General features: G+C 40.5%; 1 protein-coding gene across 5 annotated transcripts in view; it reads right to left on the reverse strand.

Moving 5' to 3' along the window:
• Nucleotides 1–10098: 10098 nt before the first annotated feature.
• LOC134225007 (uncharacterized) overlaps nucleotides 10099–25848 on the reverse strand; it is a 161006-nt gene continuing 145256 nt past the window's right edge. For all 5 annotated transcript variants that reach the window (XM_062704737.1, XM_062704736.1, XM_062704734.1 and 2 more), the window contains exon 4: nucleotides 10099–12035. In XM_062704737.1, the coding sequence (XP_062560721.1) occupies nucleotides 10867–12035 (1169 nt within the window). In that variant the 3' untranslated portion in view covers nucleotides 10099–10866. The remainder of the gene's footprint in view (nucleotides 12036–25848) is intronic.

Genomic DNA, 25848 nt, shown 5'->3' on the forward strand with positions numbered 1-25848 from the left:
GTAAGAGCAGCTATATTATTAGTAATCCACATACTAAAATGTTTTTTTTTCTTTAAACCTGGTAATTTCCCCTGCGACTATCCATATCTTCACAAAATTTGGAATATATTGGATTTGGTATAACACCAAATACATTCCCGTAGGGGAGGACGGGGCAAGATCGCCATCCGGGGCAAGAAGAGCACCCCATAATTTTACCGCTATTGTGCTATTTTCTCTCTAAATAACCCCGCACGCCGTTAAAGTATAGTCCAACAAAAGACTTGACACTGAGAAAATATTATAAAAATAAAATGATTCTGAAAAACAGATGAATTAGCAAAAGTTGGTGAAAACATGAATTTTCTTATGAGAAATCTCGGTGTTGAACTTAATCTAGAATTAAAAAAAAACACCTAAATAAAGATAAAAAAAAAATAAAAATTTATTGGAAATCAGCATTAGAAAATAAGGTTTTTAAAAACATTTTTTTTAATGAAAATCTTGATCAATTACATATATGTCTTCAAAGAATATTTTAGAGCCATTTAAAATATTCACAGTAAAATGTCTGACCAAGCTTAAAAAGATTTAAATAATTTATCTTATATGGGGCAAGATGAGCACCACCTTTTGAAACAATCAAATAATACACAAAATACTAAAATTCTTTTGAACAACTTACAATGATGATTTACTATGCGCTGAATCTGTTGAGTAACGTACATTATCAAATTTACTGAAAATTTAAACTGATTTTTGTTAGTCAATGTAATTTTGATGATATCAATGAATAACATATCGATCCCAAAAACTATTTTATTGTTCTAATATGGCCAATGCGCATTAAAAGCTATTATTTTTGTGTGCATATTGGTGCTCTAATACATTTCAGTCAGAAAAATGATGTTTAGAAGGGTGCCCTTCTTGCCCCGTAAGGATGCTCATCTTGCCCCTTAGTGTATTTGAACCAGTCAAAAACAGAGTCTTAGTTAAGTCACATTTATCGGGATTACCGTTCTTTTTGAAATTCGCGTTCTAGTCTAGATGTTAGATGAGATGCAACAAAAAAGAACTGTTGTATTGTAATATAGAAAAGTATGCTTGCTGAGAAGGTATTAAGTATCATTCTTAGGGTGCTCATCTTGCCCCGTCCTACCCTACACAGAAAAAAAAAGTTGTTCCCGTGCTGCTCGTTCTTTTTTGTCAACAAACGGACATGAGAGACACCAACATTATATGGTGCTAATATGGTTGGTTCAATGTACCATTTTCTACATAACTTTTAAACACAACGGTCGATTGTTATCAAATAGTGATCAACTAGGCTTTGTCTCTTGAATGAAACTTGTTGCGAGGAAATCGGTTAAAAATTACTATGAAAAGTTGTCTAATGTTTTATTAGCTTCTGTGCACACACGTACACACACATACACACGGAAAGACAAACATTTGCTCCGAATGATGTCCAACAGATCGGCAGTATATAGTCAAGTGCGTAGATTGATAGCGGGTGTAACATTGTGGTGGGCGTCTCCACTTCACACTGTCGCCGCAGTACCGTGACGAGCTCTTCGACTTCGGTGATCTCGTCCAGGTCTTTAACCCTTAGATTCACCTTCGTCGTGAGTGCCCTCTCCTTGACCGTCTCGCCTAGGACTTCCTCCGCCAACTTCTTGTAGGCGGCGCCCTTTTGCGAGTCGCCCCTCTTCAGCTCGAGGATCATCTCGCCCATGCGGCTACGTCTTATTCGACGTACGTCGGCGCCGAGTTCACCGAGCTTGACATCACTCCTCATCGCCTTCAAGACGTCCGAGTATTTACCCTCGTCCGTTTTGATGACTAGGGCATCGCCCCTGGAGCGATTGGTGCCTACCCTAGACTTCTTGCTACCCTCATTCGCCTGGGCCTTCTTTTCAGCCCTTGACGTCTTCGGTTTCCTCTTGTTCTTGACCAGGGTCCAGGAGGCGTCATCCCCCTCTATTTCCCTGGTCTGGGGCGGCTGAGAGCTCTCAGCCTGCCGTAACCCCTTACCCCCTTACCACCGTCTTTCCTTGGTGGATAGACCTTTCCAAGTCCTTCCTCCCCCGGATTTGGAGGTACCTGGCCGGGGTTCAGCTTCCCAGCCCACTACCCTTGTTCGGGGTAGTAACCCTACGCGTTTTGGAGCGGCCCCCAGGGAGCTCATCCTCTGGAGACTGTCTCCCCCGTTTTTGTGTCTGCTCCGTTGGAGCAGTCACCCCCGACGTACCCGCAAATACTTGAGCCTCAGTCTGGGTAGACTTTGGCACCACCGTCTTCGCTGGCACGCCTTCGGTCGATTCGACCTTGCCCGAGTCCGCGAATCCTTGGGCCTCAGTCTGGGTAGACCTCGACTCCACCGATTTCACGGGTTTACACTTGGCCGTCCCGACCGCCCTCTCCAGCTTGGCGTCCAGCATCGACTTTCGAAGTTTCTGCAAGCTCCTCTTGAGGTCCTTGCTGATATTATGCTTCGATGACGCAAAGTCGATAATGGCGTCCAGCTGTTCCGTCGCCACCTCGAAGGCCGAAAGCCCATCGCGTTTGCGGTTCATCGCCTCCACAAGCCATGGGCCGTCAATAACCCCTACCGGCGTTTTTATAGCCGAGAGGAAGGTTGAGTGATCCACGCTGGCGCTGCGCACTGAGCTGCCGACTATTGCCTCTGGCTTCCTAGGCGGAGACCTGAACAACCCACCTCTTGCGAAGGGGTTGTCGCCTACACTACTACCACTAATTGAAGAATTGACTTGGTTTTCCATTTTGGTCCCACGAGTTGCTCGGGAAAAGAGGTCCACCACGCCAGAGCCCAGCATGACGCGGTAAGGGACAATTACTGTGGAGGGTGCCCAGGTACCCCACAGGCTCCGTTAAAGGCCTAGCATATTATTTCACCCCCTGGCCATGCATCCCCTCGGCACGGGTCGCTTGACGCCTTGGGATTAGGGGTTAGGGACGGTGGTCCCGGTCTAACTCGCAGTGGCCATGGGGAGGGGTCGTCAAGCCCTTGGACAAAGTCCCTGCTGCCCCTGCTGTGTGTGTGTGTGTGTGTGTGTGTGTGTGTGTGTGTGTGTGTGTGTGTGTGTGTGTGTGTGTGTGTGTGTGTGTGTGTGTGTGTGTGTGTGTGTGCGCACTCGACCAAAAAAAATGTCACTCATTTTTCAGGTACTTATCCTTAACCGATTTACTCGCAACAAGTTGCATTCGACGCAGAATACTCCCATTGTTTCCTATTGAAAATTGGCCAGATCGGACTATGGGCTCATGAGTAATGGCCAAAATACTATTTTTATAATGCACGAGAAAGCCACCATCACCGCTAGGTGGATTAATCAGGGTTTTCTTTTTTCTATTAAGCAACCAGAACAGCGTGGCAAGGGTCCTCTTGTTAATATTCATCCACAGCAAACATCGGCGAGGGTCGTATTTTCGGATCGACAATCGTACAGTGAAACCGTGAACCGGTGTAGGTTTGAAATAAGTTCCATTTAAGGGTGAGTGAATTATCTTGATATTTATTTATGATAAAGTTAACAATTCAATCAGTAAAGAAGTGATAAAATCTTATTTGATATTTTCATTTGTTTTCTTCTTCTTTTTAATTTTCAAATCATAAAAACAATATATAAACCCAATATTCATATTTTTATTGTTCATTATAAACCTAAAACAATACGGTATTGTTTTTTGGGGCAAACTTTTTTCTTAACATTCAACTTGACCATTTTTATTTCTTCTGGGTATATTTTGTAATAGTAATGGCTTCTTCCAGTATGGCGTTCACTTTGGAACCATACCGAAAAGGAACATCATTTAGTGACTGGTTCACACGATTGAAATATTTTTTCGGTGTGAACAAAGTGAATGATGACGACAAAATGGCATTTTTTATAACTATGAGTGGGCCAGTTATTTTTGCGGAAAAGCTCTTATATCCTTATATCTTATATCCTGCCGGAAATTTCGAGGAAGCTCATTTAGATGACTTTATCTCTTAGCTCAAAAACCGCCTGGACAAAATAGAGCCAGATCTCGTACAACGGTACAAATTTAGTACCAGGGTACAGAACCCTGACGAGTCAACAGAGGACTTCGTTCTGAGTTTGAAATTCCAAGACGAGTTTTGTGGTTTTGATAATTTTAAGGAGGTCGCAATACTAGATCGCATTATTGCGGGTCTCAGGGATAAAAATCTTAGGCAACGGTTGTTGAGCGAAGAGAAACTGTCTTTGACTAACGCAGAAAAAATAATTGCAACATGGGAAGTAGCCAAGGCAAATGCCGGGACTACTGAATCTCAGAATAGGGAAATTCCTAATTTGGTAGCAGCGGTTGATAATGGGCCAGTGAGCCAAGGAACTAGTATGGGAAGATTATCCAGGGTTTACGAACTAGCAATAAGACAGTATCAGGAATCACCTAATAACAATGTGAATAATAGAGACCCAGTAAAGAGCCATCCTTAGCCGTGCGGTAAGACGCGCTGCTACAAAGCAAGACCATGCTGAGGGTGGCTGGGTTCGATTCCCGGTGCCGGTCTAGGCAATTTTCGGATTGGAAATTGTTTCGACTTCCCTGGGCATAAAAGCATCATCGTGTTAGCCTCATGATATACGAATGCAAAAATGGTAAACTTGGCTAAGAAACCTCGCTGTTAATAACTGTGGAAGTGCTTAATGAACACTAAGCTGCGAGGCGGCTCTGTCCCAGTGTGGGGATGTAATGCCAATAAGAAGAAGAAGAAAGAGCCATTTAGGGTTTGGGCCATACGAACGAGCATCACAAATAACTCGAGGCGGTCGTGTTAGCTATGGTACCGGAACAGACAACTTCCGTCGGGATAATCAAGCATATGGACAACGTCAATGGTAACGACCTGATTATTCCCAATCAATTTGTAATTACTGTGGAGTAAAAGGGCACATAAGGAAAAAGTGTTTTAAGCTGAAAAATCTGAATCGAGACACAGTAAACATAGTGGAATCTTATAAACCTGGACCATCGGTCCATCGGTGATAATGATTTTTATCCTCTTTTGGGTCGAACTTGGTTCGACACATTTTATTCAAATTTGTGACCGTTCATTTTCGGGTCACAATTAAATATTTGGTGGGAAGGCCAGTTAGTGGTTTAGCCCAAATAAAACATTGTTATGAATGTCCTGTGTTGTTGTAAATGTCTGAATATTCAATAAATGTCTGTCTCCACTTTTTGTAGTGTTTGAGTGATATTTATTTTGTGTTCAGTAGCTTTTGGTTGATGTCTTCAGATTTATTATTTATTTTGTTCGTTTCTTTTACTCCGACTTTAGTTTATTTATTTATTTATTTATTTATTTATTTATTTATTTATTTATTTATTTATTTATTTATTTATTTTATTCGTTCATTCATTTATATATTCATTTTTTTTTGTTCACATAGTTCTCTTTATTTACTTATTTTGTGCATTTAATTATTTCTTTACTTATTTATTCATCCATATTTTGTTTATTTTTATTAATTATTGTGCGGAAACAAGTGTTAGGGTATTTTAAATTGTTAGGGCTTAGCATGCAGCCAATGTCGGAGTAAACATGTAAATTAGTATAGGATATCAACCAAAATATTTTGTAGTGTAAGGTTCCTGTTAGTGTTCGTGCATTCATCATCGCAACTACAACCATGATCTATTTCGTGGCCGCCATCATCGTCGTCTGGGGATTGCCTAGTCATCGAATGATAATGAGTAATCAGGAAGGATATAAAAGGGATTCCCCAGATAGGGATGGTCTCTAGTAAATTTGGTCCGGAGGGAGCGAAGAGTGAGTGTCGGTAGACGTGTTAATCCGTTACCATATTAACCGTCTTAAGTTCCGTGTAAGTGAGTAGGACTATCACACAGTGAACAATTAAATCTACTGTAAATCTTACAATAATTGTTAATTATTTAAGAGGTGTATGACTTAAATTAAACCGCAGCCAAGAAAACCGTTGAAATTTAAAACACACCGAAGTTGATAATAAGTGCATGTCATATGGGAAAATTACCACGAACGGTTAGATTAGTGCACCATTAGTTATCTCTAACTGAACCAATCTCCCTTTTTGACTATACGCATTCGAACAATGATCAAGCGAGCAACGTGGTATTCTAAAAAAACTGCAGTGAAAGAACATTAAGTAACAGTGGTCGAGCAGACACAAAAATTAGCTAGAAGTGCTGAAAAACAAATGTTTTAGTGGAGTCTGTGGCTATATAGTCCGTGTTCGTGCATGCTCGCTTGAAGGACCACTCGTAATCGCGCGTGTTAGTGTACCGCTCCCCGGACCTGGAACAATGGCCCACGTTACTATGGCCTTACCGACTGACGAACAAATTTGCTGGTGAATTGTTAGTAAAGCTATAGCTCTTCCCAGTGAAAAGAAGAGAAAGAAGGAGAAATGCCCAAGTGTCCCAAGTTCCCCGAGATCCAGATATCGACGACATCAACCTGCAAGCATGCCAACGGTTCCTGCATCGGCCGCAACGGTGAGCTCCCTATGAAGAAAATTTAATGAAATAAAAACCTAAAGTGAAATCGTTGAAATTAGCTTTAATAAAACTGTATGGCCTACTAAACCCTAACTGTTTGTCTATCATTAAATTTTGTCCGTAAAGAAAATCTTGTTTCCGCCATTTTGTTTTGTATCTTCCGCCTTGCCACCAATTAGTAGAAGAAATATCCGGGAGAATCGAGTTGGAAAACGACCCTGAAGTGAAACCGTGTTGAGGACCACTGCTCCTATGGTAAAACCGTTACAGGGGTTCTCAACCGGTTTCCACAAAGTTTCACTAAGTATCAAATTGGAGAGAATATTTTACCAATTCGTTGCACATCAACAGTTTGAGTAATGATTGTAGCAAATTGGCTATTGAAGAATTACAAAAAAGATTTACAAATGTATTTACAAAGAATTTCTCCCAACCAATTAAAGGATTCAAAGCAGAACTTGTGATAAAAGATGAAACGCCTATCTTTAAAAAGGCCTACGATGTTCCTTACAGATTGAAGGACAAAGTTTCAAATTATTTAGATAAGCTGGAGAAGGAAAAGGTTATTACCTGGATTGACACGAGCGAGTGGGCTTCACCAATTGTTATTGTGATTGAGAAAAATGACGATATAAGAGTAGTTATCGACTGTAAAGTATCGATAAACAAATCTATTATGCCAAATTCGTACCCTTTACCATCAGCTCAAGATATTTTTGCAAAATTATCTGGGCGTAACATATTTTGTGCTCTTGATCTTGAGGGAGCTTACACTCAACTTGAATTGACGGAAAGGTCCAAGAAATATGTGGTCATGAAAGGTTTATACAAGTATAATAGATTGCCACAAGGAGCATCTTCTAGTGCATCAATTTTTCAACAAGTCCTAATGGATAAAATAGTAGAAGGAATTGAGAATGTATCATGTTACCTAGATGATGTTCTAATTACCGGAAAGACAGTTGAAGAATGCAAAAATAAGCTTTTAATTGTATTGGGACGTTTAGCAAATGCTAATATTAAAGTTAATTTTGATATGGTATTGGAAACGACTGGAAATAGTTTTTATGTAGAAATTTTGGCTATCTCAGTCTTTAAAACCATTAAACGATTAGCGTTTTACTCTGCCCGACGTTTCGGCCATTGGATGTGGCCTTTTTCAAGGGAAAAATTGGTCAATCGTTTTTGTCCTAATTTACATGTCGTTCTGGGTGTCGTATGGTCATAGTATTGGCTTTTTTGCGGTGGGTTTGTTATACAATTTGATATTTTATCAACGGTCACAGTACTCGACATAACAACGACTGTTTTGAAACTGTTTTTGTTTTTTTCGTTGTTATGTCGAGTACTGTGACCGTTGATAAAATATCAAATTGTATAACAAACCCACCGCAAAAAAGCCAGTACCACAGACAAACAGACATAACACATTGAACATTCACTCATCAAATTCATCGTCGTTCAAATACTAACGACATCTGGTGATTTCTCGCTTAACTTTTCAAAAGGACCTAAGTAACATTTTTTCATGAATTAATTTGAGTACTGCAATCAAAAGCTTTCATGTTGTTCTGTTGATTGCGCTATTCAAATTAATTCATGAAAAAAATGTTACTTAGGTCCTTTTGAAAAGTTAAGCGAGATTTCAGTTAGTTGGGCAAATCACGAACCAGATGGCAGTAATGAGCAAACGTCAAACTAGAGCAAATCCGATGCGCGCGCCATGAGTGATCGATTGGCCAACTAATGGTTATTTGAATTGACTAGTAATTTAGTGAACGATGGAAATTTGATGAGTGTTATGTCTGTTTGTCTGTGCCAATACTATGACCATACGACACCCAGAACGACATGTAAATTAGGACAAAAACGATTGACCAATTTTTCCCTTGAAAAAGACCACATCCGATGGCCGAAACGTCGGGCAGAGTAAAACGCTAATCGTTTAATGGTTTTAAAGACTGAGATAGCCAAAATTTCTACACGTTAATTTTGATAAATGTAAATTTTTTGATACATAGCTCACCCACTTGGGACATGTTATAAGCGGGAAAGGTGTTATGCCTTGCCCTGACAAAATGTCAACAATAGAGATAGCACTTGCGCCAAAGAATGAGTCAGAATTGAAGTCTTTCCTCGGGTTGATAAACTATTATCATAAATTTATACCTAACTAGCCACTATTGGTACAGTTGCACCACTATGGGTGCAAGGGAGTCGATTTAATTAAGGAAAATCATTGTTTTCAATAGTTTTTCAAGCGAAATCTTTGGATAAGTTGCATTTAACAAGATTTACCATAAATCTCATTAAAACCCCACTACCTCCACTATTGGTGCTACCTCCACAAAGGGTACGGTTACCCTAGTAGGCGAAAATGCGCGTTGTGAACTACCCATACGAAATTTCCATACTAATCTGTATTTGAGATTTTTACGATTTACTCAACTTAACTAATTATTTTCGCGTGAGAAAATATCATATAAACCCATCGGAAACTATAACGAACGTAACTGCTGAAAGAATGAAGAAAATCCATCCAGTCGTTCTCGAGTTATGCGGCCGGTGGACAGCCGATTGCAAACACCCCGGGATAAGTGGATACTAGTGGTGGAAGTGTGCATTCCGAGCATCATTTGGCCACAGCCAAGAATAGCCAGAGAAATCCTCATCGCGGCCTCTGTGATACGCCATCTTGTTTCGACCTGCATTGCCGAGGAAAACGTGTTGGCAGTGGCGCGCCTCTGCGCTTCGTGAAGATGAAATACCCAAATTGCCGGCCCGGCCGCCGGAGGGACCGTGAGGTCATCGGACCCGATCACCGACAATTCCAACTAGTGAAGCCAATAACTGATAGGCCGCTTCACCGCAGACCATAGGCCGTCACCCCGTCGCAGATCACCGGCCCGTCGCAAGCATACAACTTCCCGGCAGTGTCACGGTAAAGTGCAAATTTCCTTATCCTACCATGAATATTTTATAAAACCATTGCCGGAAACAAATCCGAATTAAAAATGAATCTTTAATGTATACCCAACAAACAATTTTAGCTGAATAAGCTAGTTTTCTAGCTGAAGAAAGCTATTTTTAGTTGAATAAACGCTCCATTAGCTTCCAATGTTTGTTGGGTAATCACCCTAGTTAGACAATTTATTTCTATGGACTATTCCATTTCACTTGCTTTTGTCTCGTCCACTTCGGCTTGTTTAGGGAAGTATTTCCAAACGCCCTCCCTCCAATTTCTTCAAAAGAGCTATCAATAATATGACCCTGAGATCTGAGGGTGAGACAAAATAGTCCCCAGCAAAAGAATTTCTAACACTTCTCATTTCTTTTTTTCCACTTCTTACTTCTTATTCGGCCTAATGACCGTTCGGCCTGATGGCCCAATACCCAGTGGAATGGTAACTTAGATTAGTTGCTAGAATGCTGGAGCAACGTGACAAAGATGAAGCTCTACAATACGCTCGGCCCTAGGTTTAACTAGGCCGCAACCAACCAGGATTCCAAGCATTCAGAGCACTTATTACAAAGATATTCGGATATACTAGATTTGATTAAAAATCGAAAAACTACGCTCACACTATTTTCTTTTCTAGATTTGGTCTAGACCTACAAACAGTGTTTATTTAAACTTTTTCTCATATTTGTTAAATACTTGGGATGGCATGATGACATAATAAGTATAGTTACCATTTCGTTTTGTTTTGCATCGTCAAAAAGGTACAAAATATAGCTTTATTACAGTTACTGGACATAAATATGAATGCTCTACAAACATCACTTAGGAAATACGAGAACGATCTATAAAATACGGAAGGGTCAATAAATTAAAATTGTACACGTTGGTAATGGGGTCGGTTCGCACTATTTACAAAACAGCATTAGAGGGTTTCTTCCCCTATTACTAATGATTAAAATGCTTTGATGCACACTTTTGTCGGAAATACGTTTTATCCTAAGTCAGCCAATTAATCTGTATTATTTGTATCCTTTGGCATGGTGGCTGAGTTTTCGAGTTTCGTGAACTTAACGATTTCTAGTAAATAAATAAATTTATAAATACTTCAGATGCAAGAATTAACAGCTAGACTACATTCAGGGAGCTCTCAGCGTTTGCACCCTTCTGTGACTGGATCCTAAAACATATCGGAAAGATCGCGGCATAGCTTCGATTTGCTTCTGTTTGTTTTCTATGAGTTTGGCTTTCGATGGCTGAATTGCGTTTCTAGTAAATTCTATGTGTCGCTGATGATAAATAATACTATCGGTTTTCTGGTGGTTCGTTCTGTTTTGGTTCATAACCCAGAATAAATGCAAAACCTGGTCGTCCTCGTTGGAGCCGCGGAAGAATCACGAGCAGGCGCACTCGATGACTCGCATGTTGCTCCAGGTGGTCACCTTCAGTCGCTGAGGGTTCTTCGGGTCGGCATGCAGAACGTCGATATGATCCATTCGGGACGGCGCACAGCATGGTTTCGGGACGTCGTACTTGTAATGTTCGTGCAGCAAGCTTTGGATCAGGGCGTGGTGACTGGCAGGGTTGAACTTCGATGGGCAACGACCGCGACAGAAGCCCGCGTCAAAAAGCTTGGGCTGGATGATGTATTCGAATCCTTCGATGTCTCGGAGATCCACCAGAAGTGGATGGCGACAGCAGCGTTTGTTGTTCGGACTGCACGATGTTAGTTTGGGCGGTGAGAGATAGTCCCGCATGGTTGGTTTGTAACGCTGGTGTACCTTGGAACGCTTTTCCCGTTGTATGAGCTTTCCAACTACGTTGAGAACGGGAGTTTCTTCGTAGCTGTTGAAAAACGGCGATGAATCGTGAATAACGAAAATACCATTGTTGTAGCAGTTCTCGCAGTAAATTTCCAGTCCGAGATTCTTCCGTGATCCATCGAGCCACGTGCGCACGGCCTCATCCAATGGTAATTGAAACCATTTTTTGTCATTGAGCGCAAGTTCCGCCACCCCTATCGTCCTCGATGTGAGCCAGTGTCGTTCGTAGGGTTCAACCAGTTGGTAGATGTGTAAATTGACGCTTTTTCCCGATCGGTGGTGCCCGGTGTTGCCACCGTCTGCCGAGCCGCCTCCCACACCAGCACCGGCCCCAAGCGCGTTGTTGTGTTTGAATTTGATCCTTCCCGCGCGCCGCCGATGCTGGGGTGGAGGATGATCCTCGACGATGGCCCCCACGGCCGGTGACGCTTGTTGATGTTTACTGTTCGTATTTGTGCTGTGCTCGCTGTTTGGTCTTCTGGTTAACATTATGTTTAGTGATGATTCTTCAATGTTCTCCGGTGAGATTGGCGGAAGCTCCGACTGGGACTGCTGGTGGTGCCGCTGGTGATGGTGATGATGCTGGCTGGACGGACTGTTGAATATGGAAGGCGAATTTAGGCCGTTCATTTCACCGGTGGAAGCGTTTCTGGTGGGTATATCGAACCGGATATACACCAGATCGTAGTTGTTGTTCAGAGATCGTTTGCGCCGCAGATTCTGGTGATTCAGCTTGGGGTCTGGAAGGAAGAGAAATTTAATCGTATAGTAATTTGTACTTAAATATTTTTATTTATTCGAAACAGCTGCTGTAAAAATTCTGAAATTCCGGTGGAACTTTCAAAGAGTTTCTTGTGAAAATTTAAGACAATTTTTGGCGAAAATAAAAATAATTTTGAATTAAAATTCAGTCAGAAAAGATCCAATGGAAATTTCAATTTTCGGTGAATGTTCAGACAAACTCCAAGCGAAACTCAGACATCAATTTCCAGTGAAAATTAGGCCGATTTTTCTTTTTAAATTTAAGTCAAATTCAGTTGAATTTTCGGCGGAAAATAAGAAAAACATTCAAGGAAAATTAGACGAATTGCGGATGCATTTTCGATATTGATTTCTGGTGTACATTAGGACGAATTTGGGCAGATCTTTTAATGTGATTTTATGGTGGATAATTAGACGAAATTTCAATGGACATTCAGACGAATTTAAGTACTCAGACGAATTTTCGGTATTTTTTGTGGAAATGCAAACGAATGTGGTTGAATATTCGGATTTTCGGATAGGTATGTAAATAAATTTTTAGGAAAAGTCAGAACGGCAAGAATGACGCCCTGATCGTTGAAGCGAGCGATTAAATGTCGTACGTAGCGATCCTGAGGAAGTAGGGGAAGTGGGGGTAACACGCCCATAGGGGTTAAAACGCGCCACCCCTGAATAAGGTTAAATAGGGGTAACGGCTCAAACCTTGGCCCATTATGCTACGGTTGAGCACATTTATCGTTATAAATCTTCATATATTGCATTTCCAACCAGAATTATTCCACCAGCCGGCTTGCTTACATTTGGTTTTGACGCCAAATAGCAAAAAACGACGATGAATGTCCGCAATATCTCATTAAAACCAGCGAAAGTCTCGAGAGAAATGGACAAAACGTCGGCATCCTTGTCCCTATCAGGTGGATAATTTTTCAGCCCACTTGGGACGACTGATTGTTGATTTCGAACATACGAGAGATAAAGACGGGTTGCTGTTTATAGTGCCAGTCATTTTGCTTGCGTTGAATAAAGGCAGCATGCAAACAAATAGAGAAAATCAAATCATCTTATTGAGCGTGAATTCTAATTGGTTGCATGTAAAAAACTACCACACTGATTGTGAGAGTGCGTTTCAGATTCCCCCAATAGCACGCTTACCAAGGACATGCTAACGAAAATACTGTTATATGAATCATTTTTTCCCAAATATTTACCATATTTGCAAGTGAAGAAGTTTAGAAAAATGAAAACTGTATTAAAAACTGCAATTGCAAAAAGGCTACATGTTCTAGCCCTCATGTTTTGCCTTCAAACAAATTGCATACGTTAATTATTGGCTGCCGCATAATTTTGATATTTACTGCTAGTTAAAACCATGGCAGCTGTGTTGCTCTCGCTCTCGCGATACTATCAAAGAAACTTTTTTCCAAAACGTCAACAATGCTTTAGGTGGGGATGATGCATAACGCACTACTGAAGAAAGCCAATTGTAAAACTTATTCAAGGCAATTCCTTGCTTTGTACTGTGCATAAACAGTTATAACTGTGCCAACTACCTGATATTATTACACAATTATTCATAAATACAATTATTGGATGCTTGTTTTTAACTCTGCCTGCATTGAAGTTTCATGATTGGTACGTGCGTTTGATTCCACTCCTCTCTATATCGATCAGCTGTTGAAAAAATACTTTTTCGGTATCATTTTACAGATCAAAATACTTTTTGCAAGCAATAATAAATCTAAATTATGATGAAGGTATTTGTCAAGTAATTTGACTTGAAATTATGCACATGAAATGACGTTGAAAGTTTATTTAATAAAAGAGCGATTCCAAGCAACAGCATCAAAATTTAAGAAAATTTTTAATTCATGATTTTCTATTGAGTTGAAACTTTGCACAGTTTTTCAATTTCATCTAAATCGTCATTTTTCGATATCAAATCTTCATATTGAGTCACGACTAACTTTTCAAAAGGGTGTATGTGAAAATGGTTCAAAAATATTTAAAAAGCTGCACAGCAAAAACGGAATGTTCGATTGTTATGATTTTTTCAGCAAAGTTAGACAACTAAATGGTGATTCTTAAGAAAATGTGCACAGTAAAAAAATTTTTTGCCTTTAAAATATCATTTTGTCACAAAACTCAAATATCTCAAAACCCTATCTTTTTTCGAACGTAATTTTTAGGAAAACGGTCCATTATATTAGCTATCTACCATAAAAATTTGGTGATGGTAAACTAATAAACAAAAAGTTATGACATTTCAAACATTTCACAATTTTCACATATAGTAAACAAAAAAATTTCCTTGTATTTTTTTTCAAGAATCGCAGTTTGATGCTGATTTTATTGTTAAGGGCCTTGCGTGAGTTAAACAAGTTGTTTGTATGATATTCCATATTTATGTATTCATCGATATTATGTATATTATATGTATAAATATTATATGTATAAATAAATAAAATGAATTAATATTATCCTAAGTATTAAATTAAATGTGGCAGTTACACAATGTTGTTATAGAAACTCTAAGAGTTTTGGGTTTGAATTTTGGTATGGGTTATGATATCATGAAAACAGTTTATTAATACTTATTTTTTATTTATTTTTATTCAATTTTTTAAAATATCGAACACTTTTGAATTATTATCAGCACAGTTTGAGTATAGTTTTGCTTTAATTTTATTTTCCGACAATGGAATGAAACAGTGAAATTTTTGGGTTCCTTGGATCGTTTTCGCGTTATTAAATTGCTCGCTGAGCTCTGAAGCCTTTATTTCGTACTCTTCAGTAGTAGTAAAACAAAATGATAATTTGGTTAAATCTTTTTCTTTTCTACGATTTGCCCAATCAAAAAGTTCTTTCGCAGTTTTAAATGGATGCTCACGTTCTTTGGCTAAACTTGCTCTTGTGGCCATGCGTTTTATTGTTCCTCCAATAGCATCACAAGGACCTTTGCCATGTGATGTAGCAAAAAAATGCCATTCTGTATCAATTCCGTACATTGATTTAAATTGACATAGGCTCGAAAAATTCTTACGATTTTTGTACTGCGACGCTGCTCCATCAGACATGAAATATATCTTTTTACTTCTTTATGCTTATCAACGCGTAAAAAGTTAATCATTTTTCAATGAACAAGTTTACGGATACTGAATCGTGTCTTAAATCTTCGGAAATTATAATAAAACTTAAGTGTTCAATTTGCGTACTTCCATTAAAATAAATAACGAATGGATGAATTGTAGCTTGTTGTACGTTCCAGTGATGGGACTGCACTTCATCTTGCAATACAAAGCTGTAATTTTCAGAAAAATCACAAATGACTAAAAATTCACCATTTTGTAATGTATTTTTCGTATTTTTAAAAAGCTGGATTGTTCTGTTTTAATGAAATCGTGAGGGATTAAACTTTCTAATTTCAAGCAAAAATATGACACAAACTCATCTACAGGTTTTACAATAGTTTCTATGTCACACCTATCCGTGGTCACCCATTGCTCAAATGATAACTGATCAATATATTTTTCTTCAAACTCAGCGAATAAAGTATTTTCCAATGATGAAGAATCTGGACAATCCGAACAAGATCGTAGATAGCAATTTGATGTTGTATTTTCACACAAAAGACTACCAGTTAACATTTTAATATCCTTTGTTAAATTGATTCTTTTCAAACTATGTAAAATAAGATTAATATTCTCATGGGTTGTGCACACACACATTATGTGTTCCTGAATTGGAAAGAAGCTTACATTGCCTTGGCCGAAGGCTTGCAAATGAGGAAAACCTATTTTAATATTATCGTGAATTTCCTTGAAGCGTGTGTACGCTTCTTTCAAAGTCGTCATCATTAATCGTTTTTGGATTGCTTGACGCTTTCCATCTTTTTACTGATACATAATCTTTTGACCAGGCATAGCTCCACTTACTTCATCATCTTCAAAATATTGAACTACTATTTCTTTTGTCTCATCTGTTAATGCAGTACTAGACCTAGTATTTTTGGTTGAAAGACAGTTATTCTTCAATTGTTTTGCCTCTTTTACTGTATTTCTATTGGTTTTGAACTCATCAATGGCATCCTGAATAGACCACGAACTTGGCAGCATCGACAAAATCAATAATTTTTCTTTCCTTGTCGTGGCTGCATTCGAGAACCTTTCCTTCATATTTATAATTACCTCATCGTAGTCTGTATTTTCCACATCATCAGGTCCTAATTTGAAGAGGTTTCTTCGTACAGCTTCGTTTATGTCACGGTATTTTTCTCCGGGTAATAAACGTAGTCCATCTTCTCCATTTAATCGGAGTCACTTTTATCCCAGCTATGCCCTCGTTAAAGCGTTCGATGTTGACCTTTTGGATACACTCATCTTCCGATTGATTTGTTGAAACAGATTTCGCTGATGGTACGGTGGCAAGGCTCTCAGCACTTAATACTTCTGGTAATTCCTCAGTTGTTGTCGATACATCTGGCAATTCCTCAGTTGCTGTCGTTTTCGAACTTCCTGCGCTCCGCTCAACCGATGATATACAGATTGCTCTTTTGTCAACGTTTAGACGGCAGGACGTGCAAATGCGTAAATTTGTATTCAATGTGGACATTGGAGCATAACCAGTCGCTTTCAGTTTATCTATGGTGCTTTCGGTGAGATTTCGTAACTCTTTTGAACACTTTTTCCCATCAAACGGCCTACAACAGTTGAGAAAGCGGCTACTCATGTTGTTCGTAATATTTCAATAAACAAAATCACTTTTAAGTTTTTACTGACTAGTTTGGTGTCATTTGCTTGACTGAAGAAAAAAATTACTATAAGATCTTTAACAACCTTAGTAGTAGTAATTTTTTGCTTTTTCGTGAGCATTGTCATGGTATGTACCTATCATGCATTTGTTGTTGTTGAAGATACCCGTTTCCTCCCGATCATAAAGTCTATTCTCTAAGAGGTATATTTTTTGCAGGTAAACTATAGACGTACACGTGTATATAAATCTTTGATTTTGCAGCTTTTGTCTTAAAAATAACATTTCTGATATGTTTCTATCAACGTTATTATCAACAGGTTTCAACACTATTAAAAGAATTTTTCGCCAGTCACGTGCAATGAAAATTATGACACTATCAATACTTTTGATCACAACACTGGATCGTGTCTAAGTTTCTTATAGATGCTATGAATAATTTAATCAAAATATCATGAAAACAACTTGTTTAAATCACGTCCCTTAACAATAAAATCTGCATCAAACTGCAATTCTCGAAATAACTTACACAGAAAAAAAATTTTTTTTTACTAAATGTGAAAATTGTGAAATGTTTGAAATGTCATAACTTTTTTGTTTATTAGTTTACCATCACCAAATTTTTATGGTAGATAGCTAATATAATGGACCGTTTTCCCTAAAAAAATTACGTTCGAAAAAAGATAGGGTTTTGAGATATTTGAGTTTTTGTGACAAAAATGATATTTTTAAAGGCAAAAAACTATCTACTATCCACATTTTCTTAAGAATCACCATTTAGTTGTCTAACTTTGCTGAAAAAATCATAACAATCGAACATTCCGTTTTTGCTGTGCAGCTTTTTAAATATTTTTGAACCATTTTCACATACACCCTTTTGAAAAGTTAGTCGTGACTCAATATGAAGATTTGATATCGAAAAATGACGATTTAGATGAAATTGAAAAACTGTGCAGAGTTTCAAATATTTTCGAAATGGTCGCTCAGGATCGACTGACATGCCCCCGTGGAATGCCTCAAAACATACAATCCATTGTATCTTTCCATTATCAAATGAGAAAATGTTTGTTGGATTCGTGCGAAAGATGATAAAACTAAACATTCTTACACTAATTGAATCATTTATTTGCAAAATTATGAAGAAAATGGTGTATCGAACCACGAAAGGTTGATGCTTGAATCGTGTATGGAAGCCGTAAGGTAGGCAATTATTTTTGGTATGTTCTGCGAATGAAAGCGATTATATCGTGATTCGAGAAAAGCATCATGAGGGCCCATTTACAAACTAAATGACGTTTTAGGTTGTGGGAAGGTACTTGTCTGAGCGTTAAGGACTTTATAAATTTCAGAACCCTACCATACATGAAGCATTACTAGAGGCTTGGTGTGGGTTGAGTTTAGCGTTATGTAATTTGCGAATGAAACTTGACCGCTGAGTGGATTAACCTGTTTTTACAAAAATTGTTAGCAACCTAATCGCAAGCATTAGGTTATTTTCTCCAGCACGGGTTATTGGAGAGAATGTTTTGATTTTATAGTTTCACCTATACTAACGTGGTGCTACAAATCGAAAGCGCATGCCACCATTTGGCTACGGGTGCCCCCAGTATTGTCCAAAAAAGTTTTGGTTAATTATGTCGCTATACTAATGGAAATTGTGAAATAAAAATGATAGCTGACATAGTGTGGTTGTTATCCATTCATCTGATGTGCGAAAGCAGGTATGTTCATTCAGAAAACTCTTTTATTGGGCAAAAGAAAAACTCTAGCACAGCCAGCCTGCATAAGTCAACGAAACATGGCTGCTAAAAAACCGAGTCAAAGTGATTTTTCACGCAAGATAATTGCTTTTAATAGTTTAAGAAGTGTATAAATCTAGAGTTATGAAGCAGATATATGTTTGATACACTTTTCTAAAGAAGCAGTGGTTAATATCTCCCTACAAATCGACGTATTATCGCTGAAATATTGAATTATTTGCGTGATGAGCCAATGTTACATCCAGGGCCAACATTACCGCCGGTTACCCTATCCCCATTGTGATTATTTTAAATAGTCTATACGATGAATCAATGAAAAATATTGCCATTGGATACATATATTTCATGATTTTTCTCTAGTTACACATGAAAAACTCGAACAAATGATTTTTGCGTGTTTTGATGCAATTCTAGCTCGGTGAAATTTAGTCTTTCTATCGCTGTTATTCATTGGTAAATTGAAAATTGAGCCATGAGCCATGCTGCTTACTCGTGTTCTTTATGTTCCACACGAAATCGTCGTCAAAATTGGTCTTAAAACGATTTGATTGGCCTTCAAACTTCTGAGGTCGGTGTGGGGCAGTACGCCCATGCTCATTTCGTATGACCGAAACAGCTGAAACATTCGGTTAATTGCCTTAATGTAGGCAATTAAAATGAAAATCAGTACGATAAACACATGCGCGTTTTAACCCATCCACTGGCGCATCTCACCCCGCATGGTTTCAAAATCAATATTTTTCGGGTGCTTTTAAAAAATCAAATTTCTGTGCAATAAAATGTACAATTAGATATCTGTCATCGGAAGTCAGTCGCAGATATGCTGTTCTTTAGTATGCGCTGATGAAAACTGGCTGAAATTGTGGTTTTCATTGATAAAAATGGCATTTTCCTTAACGTGGGCGTCCTACCCCCAGTTCCCCTAGAGAGGACCCGGAGCTAAAATACTTGAAAAAGTGGTGATGACTAGGCGTACCCAGAACGGGGAGTTGCTGTTCGAGGCCAAGAAGGATCCTACGATCAAGAGCTCGGCCTTCCAGGAGCTCGTTACCAATTCATTGGGCAGTGAAGGGAACTTAAGAGCTCTAACTCAGGAGGCAGTGATCTAGTGCAGTGACCTGGACGAGATCATGACGGTAGACAAACTGAGGGATGCACTGGCCTCACAATGCAAGATCGAGAGGTGAACCAGTCAAGAGCTGAAAGCCTCTTTAATAAAGAAGAAAAAAAAAACGATGCAAGATGGGGGAAGGGCAGATGACAATTCGGCTTAGGAGAGCGTATGGTGATACACAAGTAGCAGCGATACGTTTGCCGACAGAGGCGGCCAACAAAATGGTTAAGGCGGGCAAGGTGAAAGAAGGGTGGTCGGTATGTCCATTCCAATTCACCCCTCGAGTCACCAAAGTGATACATTGCATGTCGTTTGCCACCAGACGCGAAACTGTAAAGGTCCGGACAGATCCGGTCTATGTAGGAAATGTGGTGAAGAAAGACACGTTGATAGGGACTGCACGAAGCAACCAAGATGCTTGCTGTGCAAACCGAAGGACGGAAACGACCATACGACGAGCGGGTTTCAATGCCCTGCATACAAGAAGACGATGGCGGGCTTATGGAGATCATCCAGTTAATCCTTATTCATTGCGACACCGCACAGCAAATGTTGTGGCAGTCGTCAACAGAAGCAAAGTGCGACGTGGCAATTTTTGCTGATCCGTATCGGATCCCTTCTGATAAGGGGTCGTACACTTATTACGTAAGCAATTTTTCTGGGTTTTTTGACCCCCCCTCCCTCCTTGTAAGATTTTCTTCATACAAATGATTTTTTATGTATATGGAGCGTAAGATATTGACCGACCCCCCCTCCCCCCATAAGTGCTTACGTAATATGTGTACGGCCCCTAACGGCAACTGTGTCATGGGCCAAATTAATGGGATATTTGTGTGTAGCTGTTACGCGCCCCCAAGGTGAACTCTGGAGCAGTATAACCGGATGTAGGACGCACTCACTGAGTAGCTGATCGACCGAATACCGGTAATCATCGGAGGCGACTTTAAGAATGGGTAAGCAGACTGACTAACGCCAGAAGTTACAGTTTGCTCATTCAGATCATTGTGGACGGTCTTTTACTGCAGCGCGATTCAACGGCGTGGCTACGTAACTCGTACGAAGATTGTAGGTATGGAAATTTCCATTGACGGGCAATCATCAGTGGCGAAAGGTTTGAAGATGAAGAAAGCTCCGGATACGGATGGAATTTCAAACTTGGCTAAAAACTGCGATTCTGGCTTTTCCAGATTTGTTCGGGATGGTGCTGCACTAAATGTCTAGCAGATTTCCGGATAAGTTGAAGATCCAGAAACTGGTGCTGATGCCAAAACCGGGGAAACCGTCGGAGGATAAGACATCATACAGGCCCATATGCCTTGAGTAATTCTTGCTGAAACTGTGCACGAGGTTCTCAGAAATGCCTAAATTGATGTTCATTCGAAAGCTTTCGGCGAAAGATCCGGGTTAAATTCCTTAGAAACCTCTCGTTAGTGATACACAAAACCAGACCTCTCGATTCTTGTCAATTCTTGACTCACCAAAACTGTCATAAGGTCAATATGGTGGGTGGGAATGGTGGGAAGCGAAAGCGCCCGTCAGAATGCCCGAAGGTATTCAACCAACCGTCGGCTAGATCCATATACGAAAATTTCCCCGTGGATCGATACTATAGTTTGCAGGACCGGACTGGAACCGATAGTTGCAAGTACCATTTTTAGCCTCGCACGATCAGAGCGGAAAGGTACGCGAAGCCAGATCGTAGGTAAACGTGGGCTGCCAAATAGAGAGAAAGGTCATCCGGATGCCGTCGGCCCGAAATCGGAGGCTTCCCCTCAGCAACTATAGATAGGCCAGTGTTGTCCTACACTCAGTGCAAACAATTCTGCTTTTTGATTTTACTTCATCTAAACGATTGCATAGCCTTAACTAAGTAAGTTCAACTAATAGAAGGATATTTGAATTTTCTAAATGTCATGTCAAACTGTCAAAAAAATGCACGCCAAAGCCACAGGAGCGCGTGCGCTGAAAATACACTCCAGTGAAAACACTCCAGTGTATTTTCAGTGCGCGCGCTCCTGTGGCTCTGGCGTGCTTTTTTTGACAGTTTCACATGACATTTAGAAAATTCAAATTTCCTTCTATTAGTTGAACTTACTTAGTTAAGGCTATACAATCGTTTAGATGAAGTAAAATCAAAAAGCAGAATTGTTTGCACTGAGTGTAGGACAACACTGGATACGGCCATTATTGCGTGAGTTCAAGCCTCCATCGCTGTATTCAAACAGCAGCGCTCGTGGCTACGTCATCTCGCCGGCATCGGGTTCCAGTTTGCGGAGCACAAACGACGTCATCTTCCCGGCGGAAATCAATCACCGGATCAGCTAGTCAACGAGACGTCGCATCAGACAAAACCTGCGCAGGTACGTGAGCTTTTCCTTCTTACATGGCCAAGATCATTTTCCATTCCGTATCGAACTAAATTACAGTCCAACCCGAATGAGCGAAATAAATACAAATTGTTCCCTTTTTGAGAATTTTGGTTTAGAGTTTTAGTTTTGCTACGTTTCACGGTGCTGGAAAACTCCATGTCTATTGCGTTTCGTTTTCAGGTTTGTTCTCAAGAAAAGGTTCAAGATCGTCCGATTTACTCTTTCGTGGATTGAGTGAGCTCAAGGCGTTTACTTTGGAAAAAGAGTAGCAAAGTACTGCGGGAGAATTTTTGCGTTCGTTTTAGCATTCGAGCCAGCTATCGTTCGAGAGAGTCCCCTGAGGGAAAGAGTCAGCAACTAGTCTGGCAAACACACAAATTGAACTGGTGGTCTCTCGTTCGCGGGAGTGGCGCTTAAGCCACCAAGTTTTTGCTGTACCCTCGAGAAATCCGCCGAACGGTTACAATCAGCTGCCGCAATGAATTATTGGCAGTGGCTGATTTTCTACCTGCCGCTGTCACATCCAGGCGCTATAGTATATGCGCATAATAGCCAGCATAAGTTAAACACCAGAAATTTGTATGGGGAAAGCCACCTAACGCGGGTTTTCTCAAAATTAGGAACTTTTCATGAAAAACTATTTGGTACCGGTTATGAAGGATGGTGTCCGCTACTACGCCTACCATTCGATTAGGGTGCTTAATTTTGAGAAATCGAACCTTAGATGCCTTTCGCCATACTGATTTCAGAAAGTTAACTCCTATTGTGCCGCTGTAAGGACGCTCAAAGCAGGCGATTCATTCACGGAGAGCGAGATCGGCTTATAGGAAAATCATTTCGGATTGCGAAAATGCAGATCAACGGTGGATGCAATTAGGACAGTCGTTGAAGTTGCAGAGAGACCGTCTAAGAAGAAGAAGAGGTGCGGCCATCGTTTCTGCGCAGTTGCAACGATTGGCGTCAAAACACGTTTAACAGTGCCAGTTGGGAGGCCAGCGCCGTAGTACTGCACGGAATGCCGCTAATTGTGTAGAATTCTTAGGAGAAAACGAATTCAGGACAGACGTCGATTAGGGTAACGGCGGGCGTTCCGCAAGGCTCCATACTCGGCCCAACTCTGTGGGTACAACGTGGTGCTAACGCCGAAGTTGGTCAAAGGCGTGAAGATCTTCGAATTCACAGATGATGGCGTCCTAACGATAACCGGAAAGTCGCTGAAAGAAGTAGCAATGCTGGTAGTGGAGAAGACCGACGCAGTTGAAAACAGGATGAATGCAGTCAAGCTGCAGCTTGCTTTCCACAAAACAGAAGTGATGCTACTGAATCATCCAGCGAATGCAGTGGGCTTTGAATCATCTAGGAGTGATGATCAACCGGTTAAATTTCAACACCAATGTCGACTATTCCTGCGAAAAAGCGGCTAAAATGATCAGTGCAAGGATCATGCTGTACGTCGGTAGTCCTAAAGGCAGCAGCAGGCGTCTTCTGGCGGTCGTATCATCCTCAATACTGAGGTACGAGGTCTCAACCTGCGAAGCTGCACTCAAGACGAAACGTAATGGCAGGAAGCTGAATAGCGTTTTTCGTCCGATGGTCATCCGAGCATTGAGTGCTTACAGAATCATTTCGTCGGAGGCAGTCTGCGTTATCGCCTGGATGATCTCAATCTGCATAACCCTAGCAGAGGATATCGAGAGCTACCAACGGAGAGGAACCGCAGTATTATACGTGAACGACAGTGAGACTGGACCCTATGGTCAAGTGGCAGCAAGAGTGGGAAAATGCGGAAAATAGAAGGTGAATCCACGGTTCATCCCCAATGTGTTGATGTGGGTCAACAGGAAGCATTGAGAGGTGAACTTTTACCTCAAACAATTTCTGTCGGAGACGGTTGTTTTCGCCAATATTTGCACAGCTGTGGCTATGCGTCGTCACCCTTCTGTCCGGCGGGTATCAACGTGGAGGAGACTCCAGAGCAGGTGGTATTCTATGGAATTAAGTAGAGGAATGCCTATTCCAAGGACGGATAATATCGCAGAGCGAATGTGTCCCAAGACAAACACGTGGAATGCGGTAAACAGAGTCGTGACGTAAATAATGTCGGAACTGCGGCGCAGATGGAGATGGGATTAGCTAATAATCGCCAATTCGGGGAACTAGCGAACAGTGCAGTGAGCAGTATTTGGCCTCAGGCCGTCGGGGCGCTGATTAACCAAAAGTCTTCTGCCACCCGGAATTGACGGACCGACCTCGGCACTCGAACAGCCAACCTGCTTAAGAAGAAGAAAGCGCCGGAGCTAATGCCGGAGGGAGTCAGGAAATTGGTAGCACGATCGCCTAGGAGAGATCGAGACAGTTAGTCGGTGAATTAGCCTAAGCTAGGGCCGGAATTTTAGAAGAAGTGTATGAGCACCGCACCCCTCCCCCTCTCTCTACCTCAAAGTAGTGGTCTCGGGGGAATTGAAGCAAGGAGGATAAGGAGCCCGGCTAACACCTTCTGTTTCCGGGAGGCATTTTTTTAGCAGATCGGCCATGCAGGAGGCTAACCCTGGTCGCCTCGGTGTCGGTCGCCCTGATTTTTGAAGGCTATCAACCCTTATACGAAAAAATAAAACCAAAACCAAAACCCTAATAAGGGAAGATCCATAAAGTACGTCACGCAAAAATCGGCGATTTTTGACCCCCCCTCCCCCCTTCGTCACACTTTTTGTATTAAACCTCTAAAATTTTTGTATGAGTCGTCACGCTGCTCGGAACCCCCCCTCCCCCCTAAGAGCGTGACGTACTTTGTGGATGGCCCCTAAGTAGTAGTCAAACATCAAAATGTGATGTGTCAAAACCGCGTTATCGTTTTATTTTCACTTTTAGCGCAATCGTTAAATTTTAGTGCGTAAAATAATCCTTTGTTGCAAGTAGAAAATGAACAACTTTAACGCTGGTCAAATCGCCCAATTAGCGAACGATCACTGTACTGGAAAGTTTATTCAAAAATAGCTAATCAAAAATTAAATTCCGCTTAAAAGGGGTTTAAACAGAAGAAACAAGTCATGTATCGGTGCTCACCAACGATTCAGAAGGAGATACATAAACGCTTAAAATCAACGCTTCAACGTAAAATCAATCCAGTTTTCCGCGAGCGGTTATGGGCGCCAATTTGCCTATGGGCAAGTCTCTGATTTGACATTTGCGGAGGTCAACTGCACTTACCGTTCCGAGAATTTTAATCAATGTGGTAAATACAAGGCTGTTACAACAATCACGGATTTCGCGATTCTCTCGCGGATTTGTCGCGGATTATTTCTTTCTGTCGCGATATTCGCGGTTCCCAAAAATGCTCTCGTGAAAATCACGGATTCACATTTACGCACTTCCATCGGGAATTCCTTTAACCCTTTATAAGGCAGACGAAGCTAAACAATAAATACGTAAAACAAATAAAAAAAGGCACATTACATTTTTAGTGAAGTTGGAAAACACATTACGGGTGATATTTTTTTTTTGCACTTTCGTTCCCAAGGGGGACCCTTGAAAAAAAAAGTACTTTCGTCAAAAATCCAAAAACCAAATATACAAGAAAGGCAGAGCATTTTTTACGCTTATCACGCTTGAGCTTGAGCTTGATTGACTGCTCGTAGTTGCTACTCCATTATGACCAGATCAGCTGTTGTTGCACAGGGAACCAACAGATGTTTGCTTGGGACTAGCACACATCTTCAATGTACAAGTACTGGAAATCTCATTTGTTAGGTCATACTGGCGACTGCCACGTCAGAATGCAAGTAAATGTAGGGAAGGGGGAGGA

This window comes from Armigeres subalbatus, chromosome 3 (genome assembly GCF_024139115.2).
Source record: "Armigeres subalbatus isolate Guangzhou_Male chromosome 3, GZ_Asu_2, whole genome shotgun sequence".
NCBI classification, from domain to species: domain Eukaryota; kingdom Metazoa; phylum Arthropoda; class Insecta; order Diptera; family Culicidae; genus Armigeres; species Armigeres subalbatus.